The sequence below is a fragment of the Octodon degus genome, unplaced genomic scaffold, assembly GCF_000260255.1.
Source record: "Octodon degus isolate 3935 unplaced genomic scaffold, OctDeg1.0 scaffold00018, whole genome shotgun sequence".
Classification (NCBI taxonomy): domain Eukaryota; kingdom Metazoa; phylum Chordata; class Mammalia; order Rodentia; family Octodontidae; genus Octodon; species Octodon degus.
Window position 1 is genome coordinate 17,364,848 of NW_004524594.1, and position 13,204 is coordinate 17,378,051.

General features: G+C 48.8%; 1 protein-coding gene across 3 annotated transcripts in view; it reads right to left on the reverse strand.

Moving 5' to 3' along the window:
• Cars (cysteinyl-tRNA synthetase) overlaps window positions 1-13,204 on the reverse strand; it is a 59,877-nt gene that overhangs the window by 38,786 nt on the left and 7,887 nt on the right. For all 3 annotated transcript variants that reach the window (XR_002820249.1, XM_023710732.1, XM_004627094.2), the window contains 4 exons: window positions 4,102-4,193; window positions 2,841-2,929; window positions 1,695-1,791; window positions 907-1,005 (listed from right to left, as the gene is read on the reverse strand). Coding sequence is in view for 2 of the 3 variants with exons in the window: in XM_023710732.1 (XP_023566500.1) it covers window positions 907-1,005; window positions 1,695-1,791; window positions 2,841-2,929; window positions 4,102-4,193 (377 nt within the window). In the remaining variant the exon portion in view is untranslated. The remainder of the gene's footprint in view (window positions 1-906; window positions 1,006-1,694; window positions 1,792-2,840; window positions 2,930-4,101; window positions 4,194-13,204) is intronic.

Consider the following 13,204-nt stretch of genomic DNA (forward strand, 5'->3'; position numbering starts at 1 on the left):
GGAACCGGGGATTAAACTCAGGCCCTTGTGCTTGTCAGGGAAGCGCTTATTCTACTGAGCCATCTCCCTGGCCCCTTTTTTGTCTTTTTGAGACCGGGTTTTACAGTTCAGGCTAGCCTTGAGCTCACTTTGTAGCCCAGGCTGGTCTCAAACTCTCAGTGATCTTCCTGCCTCTGCTTCCGAGTGCTGGAATTACAGGTGTGCACCATGCCTGGCTAAGAATAGTTTTAAGAAGCTTAGCATAGTGCCGGCCAAATAGCTCAGCAGATTAAAGCACCTGAGACCCTGAACACCCTGCAGAACCAGGCATAGGGGCCTGGGGATTTGATCCCCAGGCCTGCCATGCTAGCCCCGTCCCCAGGGCACACTGAGATGGCAATTGAGCCTATAATCCCAGCTTTTGGGAGGTTATAAAGAGGAGGATCACTAGGAGTCCAATCAGTAGTGAGACCCTGAACACCCTGTAGACCCTTCCCTAAAATACAAAAAAAAAAAAAAACCTTAGCATAGCTTTTACTTTTGAATTAGAAGTATCAGATTGGTTGTGATCTCAACATGGAGGACTTGAGAGTGATACAGTGAAGCGTTTTTAGGAGCTGAGATTAATGGCATGGAGACAGATCAGACACTTCCTGTAAATGGCAAAAATGCCACCTCCACCTCCACCATGTCCTCGCACATCTGGCCTGGTGACCTTCTCCAGGGCTGGGGAGAGGGGACACACACCTACGGAGACATCAGTACTCCTCATGGAATTAGCTTGGGTACTGCTTTGTGAGGGTCTTCCCAGATAAGCCACCCAGGGGAAAATGACATCAACTTTCAGATAGTGAGCAAAAGTCACGAGCAGGGACAAGGACCAGGGGTAACAGGGACACAGTGTCCAGGGCAGTGGAAAGGGCTCACCTTAAGGGCAGCCTGAACATCCTCCAGGAGCTGGGCAGCTGGGAGCTTCCGATCTCGATACTGCTCGAACAGGTAGTTCTGCCGGGCCCTCCTGATGATCTACAGGGGAGGAGACCAAGCCACGCTCAGCCACTCCCAGCCACATGCGCCCTGCGGCTCTCACCTCAGCAACTGAGTGGGGATGAGGGTGGGGTGGGGACAGCCACAGGGCTGACCCCGTGGAGCTCCAAGGGTCGCCAGTACTGCCCTCTACCTCCCATCAGCAGGGCTGAGGTCTGACATGAACTTGTAGATGTCTAAGAAACAGGTCCTAGGCCAGCCTCCCTGCAGGGTGGTGCAGAGCTGGCCCTGCTTCCTAAGGCCTCAGGGCTGCAGACACTTAACCAGTGTAGTCCTTGCACAAGTGGGTTTCTAGTGGTATCCACACGTATGCACAAATGACCCTACATCTTCATAAACTGTAAATCTGAGGGGATTCAATGTAATGTTTATAAGTCAGCCCTGAGCTAGCTCAAGTCTACAATATTTTATCTACTTCTCTGGAAGTCCTATCTCCACACATGGCATTCACTTGTATTTTAATTCATTAATTAGAATTTTTTTTAGTTTTTTGAGACAGGGTCTTGCTATGTAGTCCAGGTGAACCTTGAACTCACTAAGTGTCCCAGGCTGGCCTTGAACTCAGAGGGATCCTCCTGCCTCAGCCTACAAAGTGCTAGAATTATGGGCTTATGCCACTATGCCTGACTCATATTTTAATTTTAACATGGAATAGTCCTTTTCTTTACCTTATCATCAATGTCTGTAATGTTCATACAGTAGAAAACATCATACTGGAAGTAATCCTTTAATACTCTTCTCAAGATATCAAAAGAGATATAGGACCTAAAGCAATGAAAGAACACGTTTATAATCAGTACACTGCACATACAAGCTTAGATCTGCAACCATGACATTTACAGGCAGGTCATCCCTAATCTTAAAACCCACAGCGCTCCCAAGGTGTGTTTGGTTTGATTTGGTCTGCTGGAGATTGAACCTCGGGCCTATCACTAAGCCACATCCTCAACTGTCTTAAAATTAAGTAAAGCCAGGTGTGGCTGGCACATGCCTGTAATTCTAGCATTTGGGCAGCTGACAGGATTGCTGCAGAGAGCGCAAGGCCAGCCTGGGCTGCAAAGTGGCTTAAGGTCAGCCTAAACTACATGGTGAGACCATGCCTGAAGAAAATAAAACAAACAAAGAAAAAAATCCCAACGAACCAACCAATCAAAAACAAAACTAATATGGCTTGGGGATGAAGTTCAAGTCAAAGGCCCTTGGTTCAACTCTTAGTACTGAAAAAACCAATTTGAGACAGGGTCTTGTCTTGTTAAATTGGCCTTAAACTCACGGTCTTCCTGCCTCAGCCTCTCAAGCAGTAGGGCATGTCTTACTTAAGGGAAAATCCCGTTCCTTTGCATGTCTTTATGATATCAGAAGTAGAAAAGCCTACCCCATGAAACTATTTCATGCACAAAATTGTTAAAAATATCGTATAAAATGGCTTTCAGCCATGAGGTATTCATAAACACACATGAAAATATTCTAAATACCTCAAAATTCCAAATCAGAAAAAAAAAAAAAAAAAAAAATCACAACACTGTGACCTAAGCATTTCAGATGAGAGAAACTCAACCATGCTGTAAGAGTTCTGTCACCTCTACCCCAGTAGCCAGCTACTCTTAGCGAGCCACACTCATAGTAACCCACAGAGGGTCAGAGCCCATTCAGCCTCAGGCATGTCAGGGCAGCTCCGCCCCAGGGACCACCCTCAGAGCTGGAGAGACGAGGGAGATGCTGGGGATGGCAGCCACGGGGTTCTGGGCCATATTGTTTTTTGGCTGTCTTCATCTTCCAGCAGTGAGCGGACCATTTACAGCTTTGGACCCTACCTGGCGTGTCCCATGTGAGATGCATCGTAGACAGTAGGCCCACAGCAGTACCATGTCACTTTTTTGCCATCTTGGGGGATGAACACGTCCTTGTTAGAAACCAAGGAAGGACGATCACAAGAAATTCCAGAAACACTGTACAGGAGCACCAAAAGCAGTAACAACATCACACTGGTTTGTTCTGTTTTGCACAAATGGGTGCAATAAGAACCGTTTCATGGGCCGGGGAGAGAGCTCAGTAGAATAAGCGCTTTCCTAGCAAACGCTAGTGAAATTCAATCCCCGGTATCGCAAAAAAAAAAAAAAAAAAAAGAACTGTTTCATTTCATTGAAAACATCAGTCAGAGTAGTCTGGCAGAGACCTAGGGAGAGCATCCTCAGTACTGTCTACTGACTGGAGCACTGGCAATTCCAGGTCCTTCATCCCTGGGATCTTGCTCTTCTTTTAAGAGTTTTGGTAAAGGGAATAATGCTTCTTTGTCTTGTGGAAATGCTGTTGATTTAGTAACCATAGCTAACAGTTACTGCCCCTGTGAAGCATGCATGCTCCTTAGGGACAAACGCTGCTACTTTCTTTTCCATGAAAGACACAGATGTCGAAGGCCAGTGGCTAGGGGCCATCCCTTGTGGAGGAGTTGAGCTTGGACACCAGAGAGCCTAACACTCTCAGGCCTCTTAGGCAGTCATGAACAATGAGTTTCATACACAGACAGTGAACTGACCCATGCCTGTCTCCCTGGCCTGTTAAGCATTTTGCTGAACAAAAATCATCCAACCTAGTAGGGCAAGAACCTTTTCCGAGACCTCAGGAGCTGCCGGCCACAGCCTGAGCAGGAGAGGCTGAGTAGAGAAAGTCAGTTCAGTGCGTTCTGCTGGGCTCCAAGAACACCTGGCAGGTTTGCCTATGTCCATTCTGCTCGCAGCAGTGCCAGATATACCCAAGGCCTGAGAGCATGACAGCACCCGGCCCTGAGTGACCTGACTCAGCCAGGGGCACAGCCAGCCAGACCAGCAAGGCAGTTCATGCCGAGAGCTGGTGGGCAGGCTTCCAGAAGGCACCATGAATAGTGTCAAAAGAGTTTCAGAGCACAGCTCTCCCTGGGTTAGAGGCCACAACACAGGAAGTACGAGAAGGATCCTGAATCTGGACTGAAACGATTCTGGAGCCCACAGTGAACAGACAACCTTGCTCTTTGCGGGTATAGAATGCCTCGACTCTGGGGTGCATGCAAACGCACACATGTTGCCTGACCCTCCTTACCTTGTTCCGTGTGAGGCTGTTGTACAGGCGGAGCTTGCATGGCTCAGTCCCGGCTGGAGGGGACCAATGAGGCTGAACTCGCCGGCCTTTACCTGGAGACAGAGTAGACAGGTCACATGCAGCATCCACAAACACAGTCATTACTATATTACGCGACCTGGTTTCCACAAAGGAACTGAGCTTTTTAGTGCAATGTTAAGCAACACGAGTTTGGCTTTGCTCCCATCCTGTGTGGTGGCATGCACCAATGAGAACCTGAGCCTCCAGCATGACTGAGGAATGTCCACACAACAAGCAAACATGTCCCATTGCCCCTCAGCTCCACTGCCATGCTGTGTGGTCAGTGGCTCATGGGTCAGGCCAAGTGTGGCCAGCTCCCTGACCCCACAGCTGCTGCACTGTGACCAGGGCTGCCCCTTTCGTGCCCTCTTCTAGGCAGGGTGAGTTGTGGGCAGTTTGTGGGACACAGGTCACCTCCAAGCCTCCAGCTGCAATAGAAGCAACGGGTCAGGGTACAAAGAGCTGTGCCTCGTGATCACCGTCGGTCAGGATGAGAACCTCAGGCTCCTATCTTTGTCTTCCCAGTTGCCAGTGACTGGCTGCCAGCGGTGACCCTGAAGCCAAGCAAATTCTGATCTTCAACCACAACCCGTTGTCACTGCCCTCAAGCTGGTCCTCACTGGCTCAGGCAGGCCCCAAAGTCCAGTCCCTTTCTCCCAGGGAGTCCCTGATCTTGGGCCACCATGTGGCACAGTCTCTTTTTGGCATATGCTCTATGTCCACAGGTCCTTGTTACTAAGACTGACCTGCCTCCAGCCAGTGAAAGGCTAATCTTGCAGTCTGTATGTCTGAGAACCCTAAGGAGGTCCCTGGGCTGGGGGAGATCATAAAGTCACTTTTCACAGCCCACACCCTCAATCCCAGAAAGCCAACTGCAATTGAGCACAACTGGAGGCTTTCCAAAAGTCCCACTCAGGTTCCTGTACCCTACTCTGCTGGGGTCACCCACCCGCCTCCTCGGGGGAGTGCAGTCTTTCTCCTCCGCCTTCCCAGAGTTGGGTCCTAGGTTCCCCGTACCTTACACACCTGAGTGCCAGATCCCTAAGCTTCCCAGGGCACAGATTTTGATGCACCTGCAACCCTGCACGGGTACCTCGGCGGAGCCACAGAGGAGACTCGCACTCGCAACAAGACTCAGTGCTCACATTTTCCTGCCTGCCTTCCCTACTCTCCAGACAGCTTGCTTCCTACCTCCTGCCACCTCTGTCTCTCAGGGTGGGCGTGGGGGTGTCGCCCATGACTCAGAACATGTCCAGACCCTACTTGAGTCTGCTGAGACTGCCTGCTAATGCCCACCTTGAGAGCTGCAGAGAAGTCTATTCTGGGCACAGGCCATTTCCTGCCCAGGCCACATTATCCAGGTAGGACACCGAAAGCTAGCCAGAAAAGGGCGAGCTGGAAGGCAGCACTCTGTGACTGGGGAAGCAGGGGGAGGCGGCAGGGCAGACAGCTAAGCGGAGCTACTTCCTGCAGGTAAGTTCCACCATGGGCACAGGGGGCTACCGACTGATTGTGGAAAACTGCAAATCCTTAATCAGATATCAAGCATGCAGCAAGATCAAGTATACTCCCAAAGTTCCCTTAAAAACATCAAATATGCTTAAAGGGAAATCACATTCTACCATTTGATAGTGTTCAACTGTCATTCTGAGGTTTCTCCTTCTTTGAGACCGTGTAACAAAAGATGCAGCGGTCCTCGTGAAGGATCAGCGACGCCGCTGAGCGCTGCCAGCCTGAGGACTGAAGGCGCAGACTCGCACAGCACCAGCAGCACACCCAGGTAATCCTGAGGCTCACGCGGCCAAGCTGCCTGCCAATTCGCCTACAGGCTGCCAGCCTCACATCTGATAGCTGGCTTTGAGGAATTCAGATTTGCAAAAGGGAAGTAAATACTAGCAGAGGTTACACAATGGCCTGGGTTTCAGTCAACCGTGCCCTCCTCCCCCAAGTCATCCGAGTTCATGTTCAGTAAGGGTCTTCTACCCTTGCCATGCTCCATGACCTGAGGATGCCATCAATGCCTCCCCAGTGTCAGGCTTTGGGTTTCTTCTGAGACAGTGTCACCCCCCACACAGGTATCCCATCCCACCCCAGCTAGACACTGCCTGGACATACAGACACTGTGAGAAACTGTCCCCGACCAAACAGCACCAACAATAAAACAGCTCGACATGGCAGGCCAGACTTGGCCTTCAAAACAGTGTGGGAAGACTGAAATGGAAAGGACAGAGCAGTCACCAGAAACATCAATAGCTGCTGGGGATCTTCACAAAAGGCAGGGAGTTCCTACCAGGAAGCACTCAATCATGACGCTGAGAGTCACCTGCTTGGGAGCAACAATGAGCTTGCATCATCCTAGAAGGTGGCCTTGGGGTTGGCACACCCATGCCCTTCCATGGTGAAGGGATGCCTGAAGCCTTCCTGTATGGAATTCCAGCCCTGGAAGTGGGCCACCCAAGAGGCTCAAGGCCTTGGGAATGAGAGGCCCTTCTGTAGCAGCTGCAGAGAGGGCTGATGAATGGAAAATGGGTAGAAGGAGCGGAGACAGAACCAGGCAGGAAGGGGTCTGGCTTCACTGGAAGAAGGCTAAGGGGAGAAGCAAGACCATGCTGACTCTCTGTCTTGGAGGATTTTTCAGCTCTTGACAACCTGGACTTAGAAAAATGACACAGCTGGACCAAGCAGGAAGGAGCAGTCAATGAAGGTACACAGAGAGCCAGAGGGCACTGAAGACACCAGTGCACAGAAGAGCAGGTGGGGAATGGCCTCCCACTGTCCTACTTGGTGTTCAGCACTGAGGTTGGAAGGGCTGGCAAGATTTCAGCACAAGGCAGCTGCTGTGATTCCTACGGCTACCTGGATGCAGATATACAGCTACAGCCAACCCAAGGGTGTGGGTAAGGGCACTTGACTCTGAGGGTCGGGGCCCTGCCCAAGGCCACTCCACAGTAGGTGGCAGGCCCAGCCTCCAGCCCCAATCCTCACCTACACTGAGAGCTCTGCTTAAGTGCCAACTGACCTAATTCAGGTCCTTCCTGGACACGTGTGGGCTTCAGTGATCAGGGGACTTGGACTCAGAGGAGGCACCATGATCCCACTGGTGGTGTCCATAGCCTACCCTTCTATTAATCCACATCCATCAGGCAACATCCTCGCTGGGCTCTGCTGTGAGTGGCCTACCTTTCCCCAGGTCAAAAGGTCTATGAGAAGCAACATTCCCTTCATCTCTCAGGTAGGTGGCAGTGTCTGCCCTGCTTTTCTGAGGCATGAAGGCAGCCATCCAGGTAACTACAAGGCCAGGGCTGAGGCTCTCTTCTCAGCAGTGCCTGAGTCACCCTGATCTCAATCACTCTGGAGTTGGGGCAACTCGACCTTTTGGAAAAGGCACCTGACACCACAGCCATCACCAGGACCACCACACAGGATGACTAGCTACACAGCTAGGCCTTCCAATCTGTGCTGGAGGAGGCTGCCTGTCACCAAATTTTCTAAAAAGCCAAGATATATTTACTCTAGGAAACTTGACACTCCCTCTGCCTAGGTAGAAATGGGGGAACCTAGCAGAAGCCTGACCATGGCGGAGGCCCTAGGGCACGTTCCAAATTTCTCAGGTCCTGTCTGGAAAGCCTACAGGTCATCAATGAGGACTTCCAGAAGACAGCACTGAGCCCGCAACATATGAAGGAAGGAGTACACTCCAAGCCACAGAGGCCAAGGCACTCGGGCCCTGGACAGTCACCGAGGGACGCGTCCTTGGATTCTCAGAGTGATAAACCCCTCTGAGAACCGGAGTGTGGACCTCTCTAGCAGTACCTCATCCAGATCACTCTGCTTCATCAGGCAGCTTTCTCGAGAGCCATGTTGCTGACTTTGTCGTAAAGCACAGAAATGAAACTTATTTCTGATCTCTAAGACTATCAGTGCTGAGGGGATTCTGAGTCCCCGCCCCCAGCCTGTGCTTCTCCTGGTTATCTGCTGCAAACTGCAAAACTGTAAAGTCTACAGGAATAAGTTACTGCTTCATACTAGAGAAAGTACAAATGGAAATACAGACAAGAAAAAAAAAAGTGGTGCTGGCAGCCTACAAGAAGGTTATTACAGGGCTGGTGAGATGGCTCAGTGGACTAAAGCACCTACTTAGAACAAGCTTAGCAAAGCACAGGGACCGCGGTTCAATCCCCCAGCACCACATGCCAGCCAGCCCCGCCCCCTGGTGGGCTGAGCTGGCCACACACACACACACACACACACACACACAAATAAATAAAAATAAAAAAAAAAAAAAAAAGGTTATTACAGGGAAAAGGGATATTTCAAGTAAAAATGCCCAAAGCTGCTAGAGAGGGAAAAAGAAAGTGTTTATGATGGAATCAGAGGACGTTTCAAGAAAGTGTTTGTAAAGGAATTGAAAAAAAAAAAGGGCAAAAAGGAGTTACAAGTAGAGTCTTAACTCAGACCTTAAGGCCACGGAAGTATCCCTTGGCCTATCTGTCCAAAGACTGGACTATGTGGCTGCCGGGTGGCCATCATGCTTGCAGGCCACTGCAGCAGCTGTTGTATTAGTAGAGGAGGCTGACTAACCCTGGGACAGAAGTTGAGTGTGTTCAGGCCCCATGTGGTGGAGACACTGCTGCGGGGCCTGGTAAAAGGTGGCTCCCTGGTTCTGGGCTGGTCCAGTAGTACCAGGCAGCCCTCCTTAAAGACTCACATTTAACTCTTAAGACTATTCAGGCCACGAATCCTGCATCCCTCCTTCCAATGTTGTTGGCACCCCAGAGCAAGACTGTGTGGAGACCATGAGGCTACTTATTCTACAAGACCTGACCTCTAGCACACACCACTTCAAGACCCCGACCTTGTCCTGTTTGCAGATGGAAGCAGTATGGTGATAGATGGGGTACAGAAGGCGGGAGCAATGGCTGTGACTGTGGAAAGGACAGCGTGGAAGGGAAGTCCGGGGGATTTCAGCTCAAAATAAAGAGGCCTCCTAACCACACGAGAAAAAGACATCAAAAACTCCCAGGAAATTTTAAACTTGTTACAGGAAGTATGGTGGCCCACCGAGGTGGCAGTGACACACCGTCCTGGACATCAGAAAGGCCGAGGCAATAGGGCTGCCAACCTGGCAGCAAAGCAAGCTGCTGTGGAGGACTCACTGCCAGAGCCGCATGTCTTGGTAGCACCACTCCTTCAGCCACCCAAATATTTTGAGACTGAGTTACTGTGGGCCAAGTCAGAAGAGACATCGAATCTTGTCAGGGGGAAGAGTATTTTTGTCTAAAAACATGAGAAATTTCATGATTTGAAGACTGCATGACAAGACCCATCTGGAAAGGACAGCTATGACCAGGCTGCTTAGCCACTATTTCTGTATCGCCAGGCTTTGAACCTTTTGCACCTCAGAGGCCAGCAAATGTATGACTCGTGCTAACAATAATCTAGTTTCTCGCCCACAGTATAAGCCAGGTGTCTGTCGACAGGGAACCGCCTTCCCTATGGAGGATGTCAAAGCAGACCTTACTGAGATCAAGGCGATGGTTGGAAACAAAAGTATTTGTTGCTGCTTATTTGTACCTTCTCAGGATGGTAGAGACCCGGCCCACCAGACCTGAGACCTCTAGAGAGGTGGTAAAAGCACTGATGGAACTAATCATCCCAGGTATGGGCTCCCATTACGGTAGGCTTAGATAATGGGCCTGCTTTCGTTGGTAGAGTAGTTCAGAGCCTTTCAAGTGTTTTGGGCCTAAAATGGAAGCTAGATATTGCCTACTGACCCCAAAAGCTTGGGCCAAGTATAGTGGCAAAACAGCACCCTGAGGAGCACCCTGTGCCAGGAGATAGGTGTGGACTGGGTGCCTATGCTTCTGATGGCCCTGCTGCTGTCATGCTGCACCCCATACTGGGGTAGGCTCACTCCTTTTAAAATCCTATTTGGAAGAATGCCACCCTTGGTACCGCTATTGGAGAAACTGTAAAAGATTGAGACACAAGGGATCACTCCCTTTAAATCCCCAAGTTGGGGGAGGAAATCCTGACATCAATTTTAATCAGAAACTTGTTAAGTCCTTATAGGTTCTGCTGTCTACTCTTTAGGCTACACGCTCCCTCTCCAGCCCCTGAGTTATTGTGGGCCAAGTCAGAAGAGGCATCAAAAACAGGTGGCAGTCTACCACCACCTGTTCCAAGATCACCAGGCTGTGCCCAAGAGACCTGACGACCCACTGGCAGCCCAACCCAGTGATCAAGTGTACATCAAAAAGACAACTTGCCTCTCTCATGCTCGCTGGGAAGGACCCTACACCGTCACCCTAAGCACAACAGCAGCCATCAAGGTTGCCAGAAAGAGCCACTGGCTGCACCATTCACAAGTCAAATCTGCAGGACCTGAGACCTCACATAAGTGGACTATTAAAAAGACTTCTAAAAAATAAAAAAAAAATTAAAAATTAAAAAAAAAAAAAAAAAAGACTTCTGAATGCCTGAAGGTCAAAACTCCAAAAATGTGAGCCATAAGCTCTTGGTGCTTCTGCCCCATCCCCCTTCTGTTTTTGTGTGGACACTGCTCAATGCCTCCTCCCCAAACACGACTAAGTATTGCTGGCTTTGCTTAATCCCAGAGTCCCCTTACTATATTGGACTGGCAGCAGTCACCACCATAGGTGAAGATAACACTGGGGGACTTCCAAGGGTCTGGGATATGTATCTTCTCCAAGGTTTCCCTTTGGGTTCCTTGATGTATGCTAAAAATTGTAATTGGACTGTACATGTTCATAATATGTTATATCCCTTGAACCAACACTTTGTATCCCCACTGGGAACTCGGTTTGCCTGTACAAATGGCCTTACCCCCTGTGCGTGCCTAAATGTGTTTACTGGATCTTCTCACAAGCTGTGCTCTGCCACAAGTGTACTGGTATTCAGCGGAAGGTGGATATGAACACTGTCACCTCCCTACTCTAAACAGAGATAAGAGAGCTCCTGCTCTATTAGTCCCCAGCCTGCTAGGACTAGGGCTAGCAGGATCAGCAGGTTTGAGTACCTCAGCCCTCATTGTTGGGCTGGAGTCATCAGAGATGGCCCTAATCAATTAAAAACATCTGGATGATAGAAACACAAAAAGCTGCCATCAACCAAATTGGTTCCAAGACTTGTTCTCTGCTTCCCCGCGGCTATCAGTGCTACTATCCACCCTTGTAGGACCTGTAGCGCTACTACTGCTAATAATTACTACAGGACCTTGCATACTTAACTGTTTGGCAACATAGCTACAAGCCAGGATTCAATCTGTAAAATTCATGATCCGCGGACTGGGTATAAAAACTGCCAACTGAAGAATCAATGATTTGATCTATGTACTAAAACCAGTGGGGAATGTGATGGCCTAAACCCAGACTCTTAGCATAAGCACTGCATGATAAACTTTAGCTGACCCAAGAGTGGTAAAAACAGGCCTGCGTGTAAAACAAGTAATTATATAGAGGAAATATACCCTGAGAAAGCTGCTGGGCCTAAACAATAACAGGAAAAAAGGAGCCAGATGTACAGCAGGAAAAAAATCTGTTTGACAGGCAGGATGCCTGCTAATCTAACTGTTTGACAAGTAAGATATAGTGTATATTTCCTTTATATACTCTGTTGTGCTCTGGTCTGGACCACTCACTTAGACTCTGAAACAGAGGTCTATGTTGACAGTCACTGAGCTCAAGTAATAAAAAACCTTCAAATCTTAATTGGCTACTTGGATTCCTATAGTGATTATAAACCCACAACAGGAACATGTTTCCATTATTGCAAAGTTGAGAACACAGGTCAAGAAAACTACAACTCACAGATAGCTACTGCTAATAATTTGATGTACTTCCTAAATAATTTTGCCTTTATGTTTATATAGCTGAGAATTCACTGATTAGTCCAAATTTTGTGCATAGGTAGCTAAGAAACTTTAATAGTTCCTGGGGGGAAAAGGACAATGTGAAGAGGTGCTTATTACTCTTTGCCAATCAAAAAGCACTAATAGATTCAGGGTTTTAAGATGCAGAGAATCATCACGCATATTTCTTGGCCGTGGAAATGCAGACTGCACCGCCCTTCGCAGAGCTGAGTTTCCTGACAAACACAGAAGGCTCTTTGTTCAGCTGTTTTCCTGGCACGGTGTTGCAAGCTCTTAACACTGTTGTCCATTACTGAACAAAAATGCTGCAACACAATAGAAGTCACGATTGTCTTTTGTATCATCAAATACTGTAAAGATGCCACATGAACTGGGGAATGGATTATATAGCATGACAAATGCCTTTCCAGGAACTAGGAAAGAAGAGGAGGAAGAGGCAGTAGCCCACAAACTGACTCTGTTGATGGAGAATGTGAGGCCTGAGACCAGTTGATAAGTGGCACTGCTTTGTGACCTTGGCTGAGTCAGCTAAACTCTCTGAGCCTCAGTTGCCTCACCTGGAAGGCAAGGAATAACACTTGGGCTGGCCTTAAATTCACTTCAATCCTCTTGCCGCCGCCTCCTGAGCGCAAGGCTTACAGGTGTGGGCTGGTGTGCCCAGCTCTCATACAGTACTAACCAGAGACAATGAAATGAGTAAATAAATGCAAGGTGCTCAGAAGCCGCAGAGGAAGCAGAGGCCAGCTAGGCCACTGAGCTTTAGAAGACTGTATGTCAGTTTTCTAGTTCCTAAGTTATTTCTTTCACTCAGTTTTGCTAAGTTACAACATACCTTCAGAGAAGTACGCAAGCAGACCATAAATGCACGGCTTAGTTCTTATAAAGCGACAGTTGTGAAACCCCACCCAGATCAGGAAACAGAACGTGATTAGCACCCAGAAATCTTCCTCTAGCCCCTCTCACATTGCACCCCACCTCCAGCAGGGTTAATCACTGTACTGCTCCTGATCTTAGTGGCCTGTTTGTCTGTTAAGTGTTTTGTTTTGGCGGGAGGGGGGGAGAAAAAGAAAAAAAGGAAAAGAAAAAAAAAAGGGAAAAGAAAAAGAGAAAAAGAAAAAAAAAGTGTTTTGTGAATAAAACAATGAGTCATGT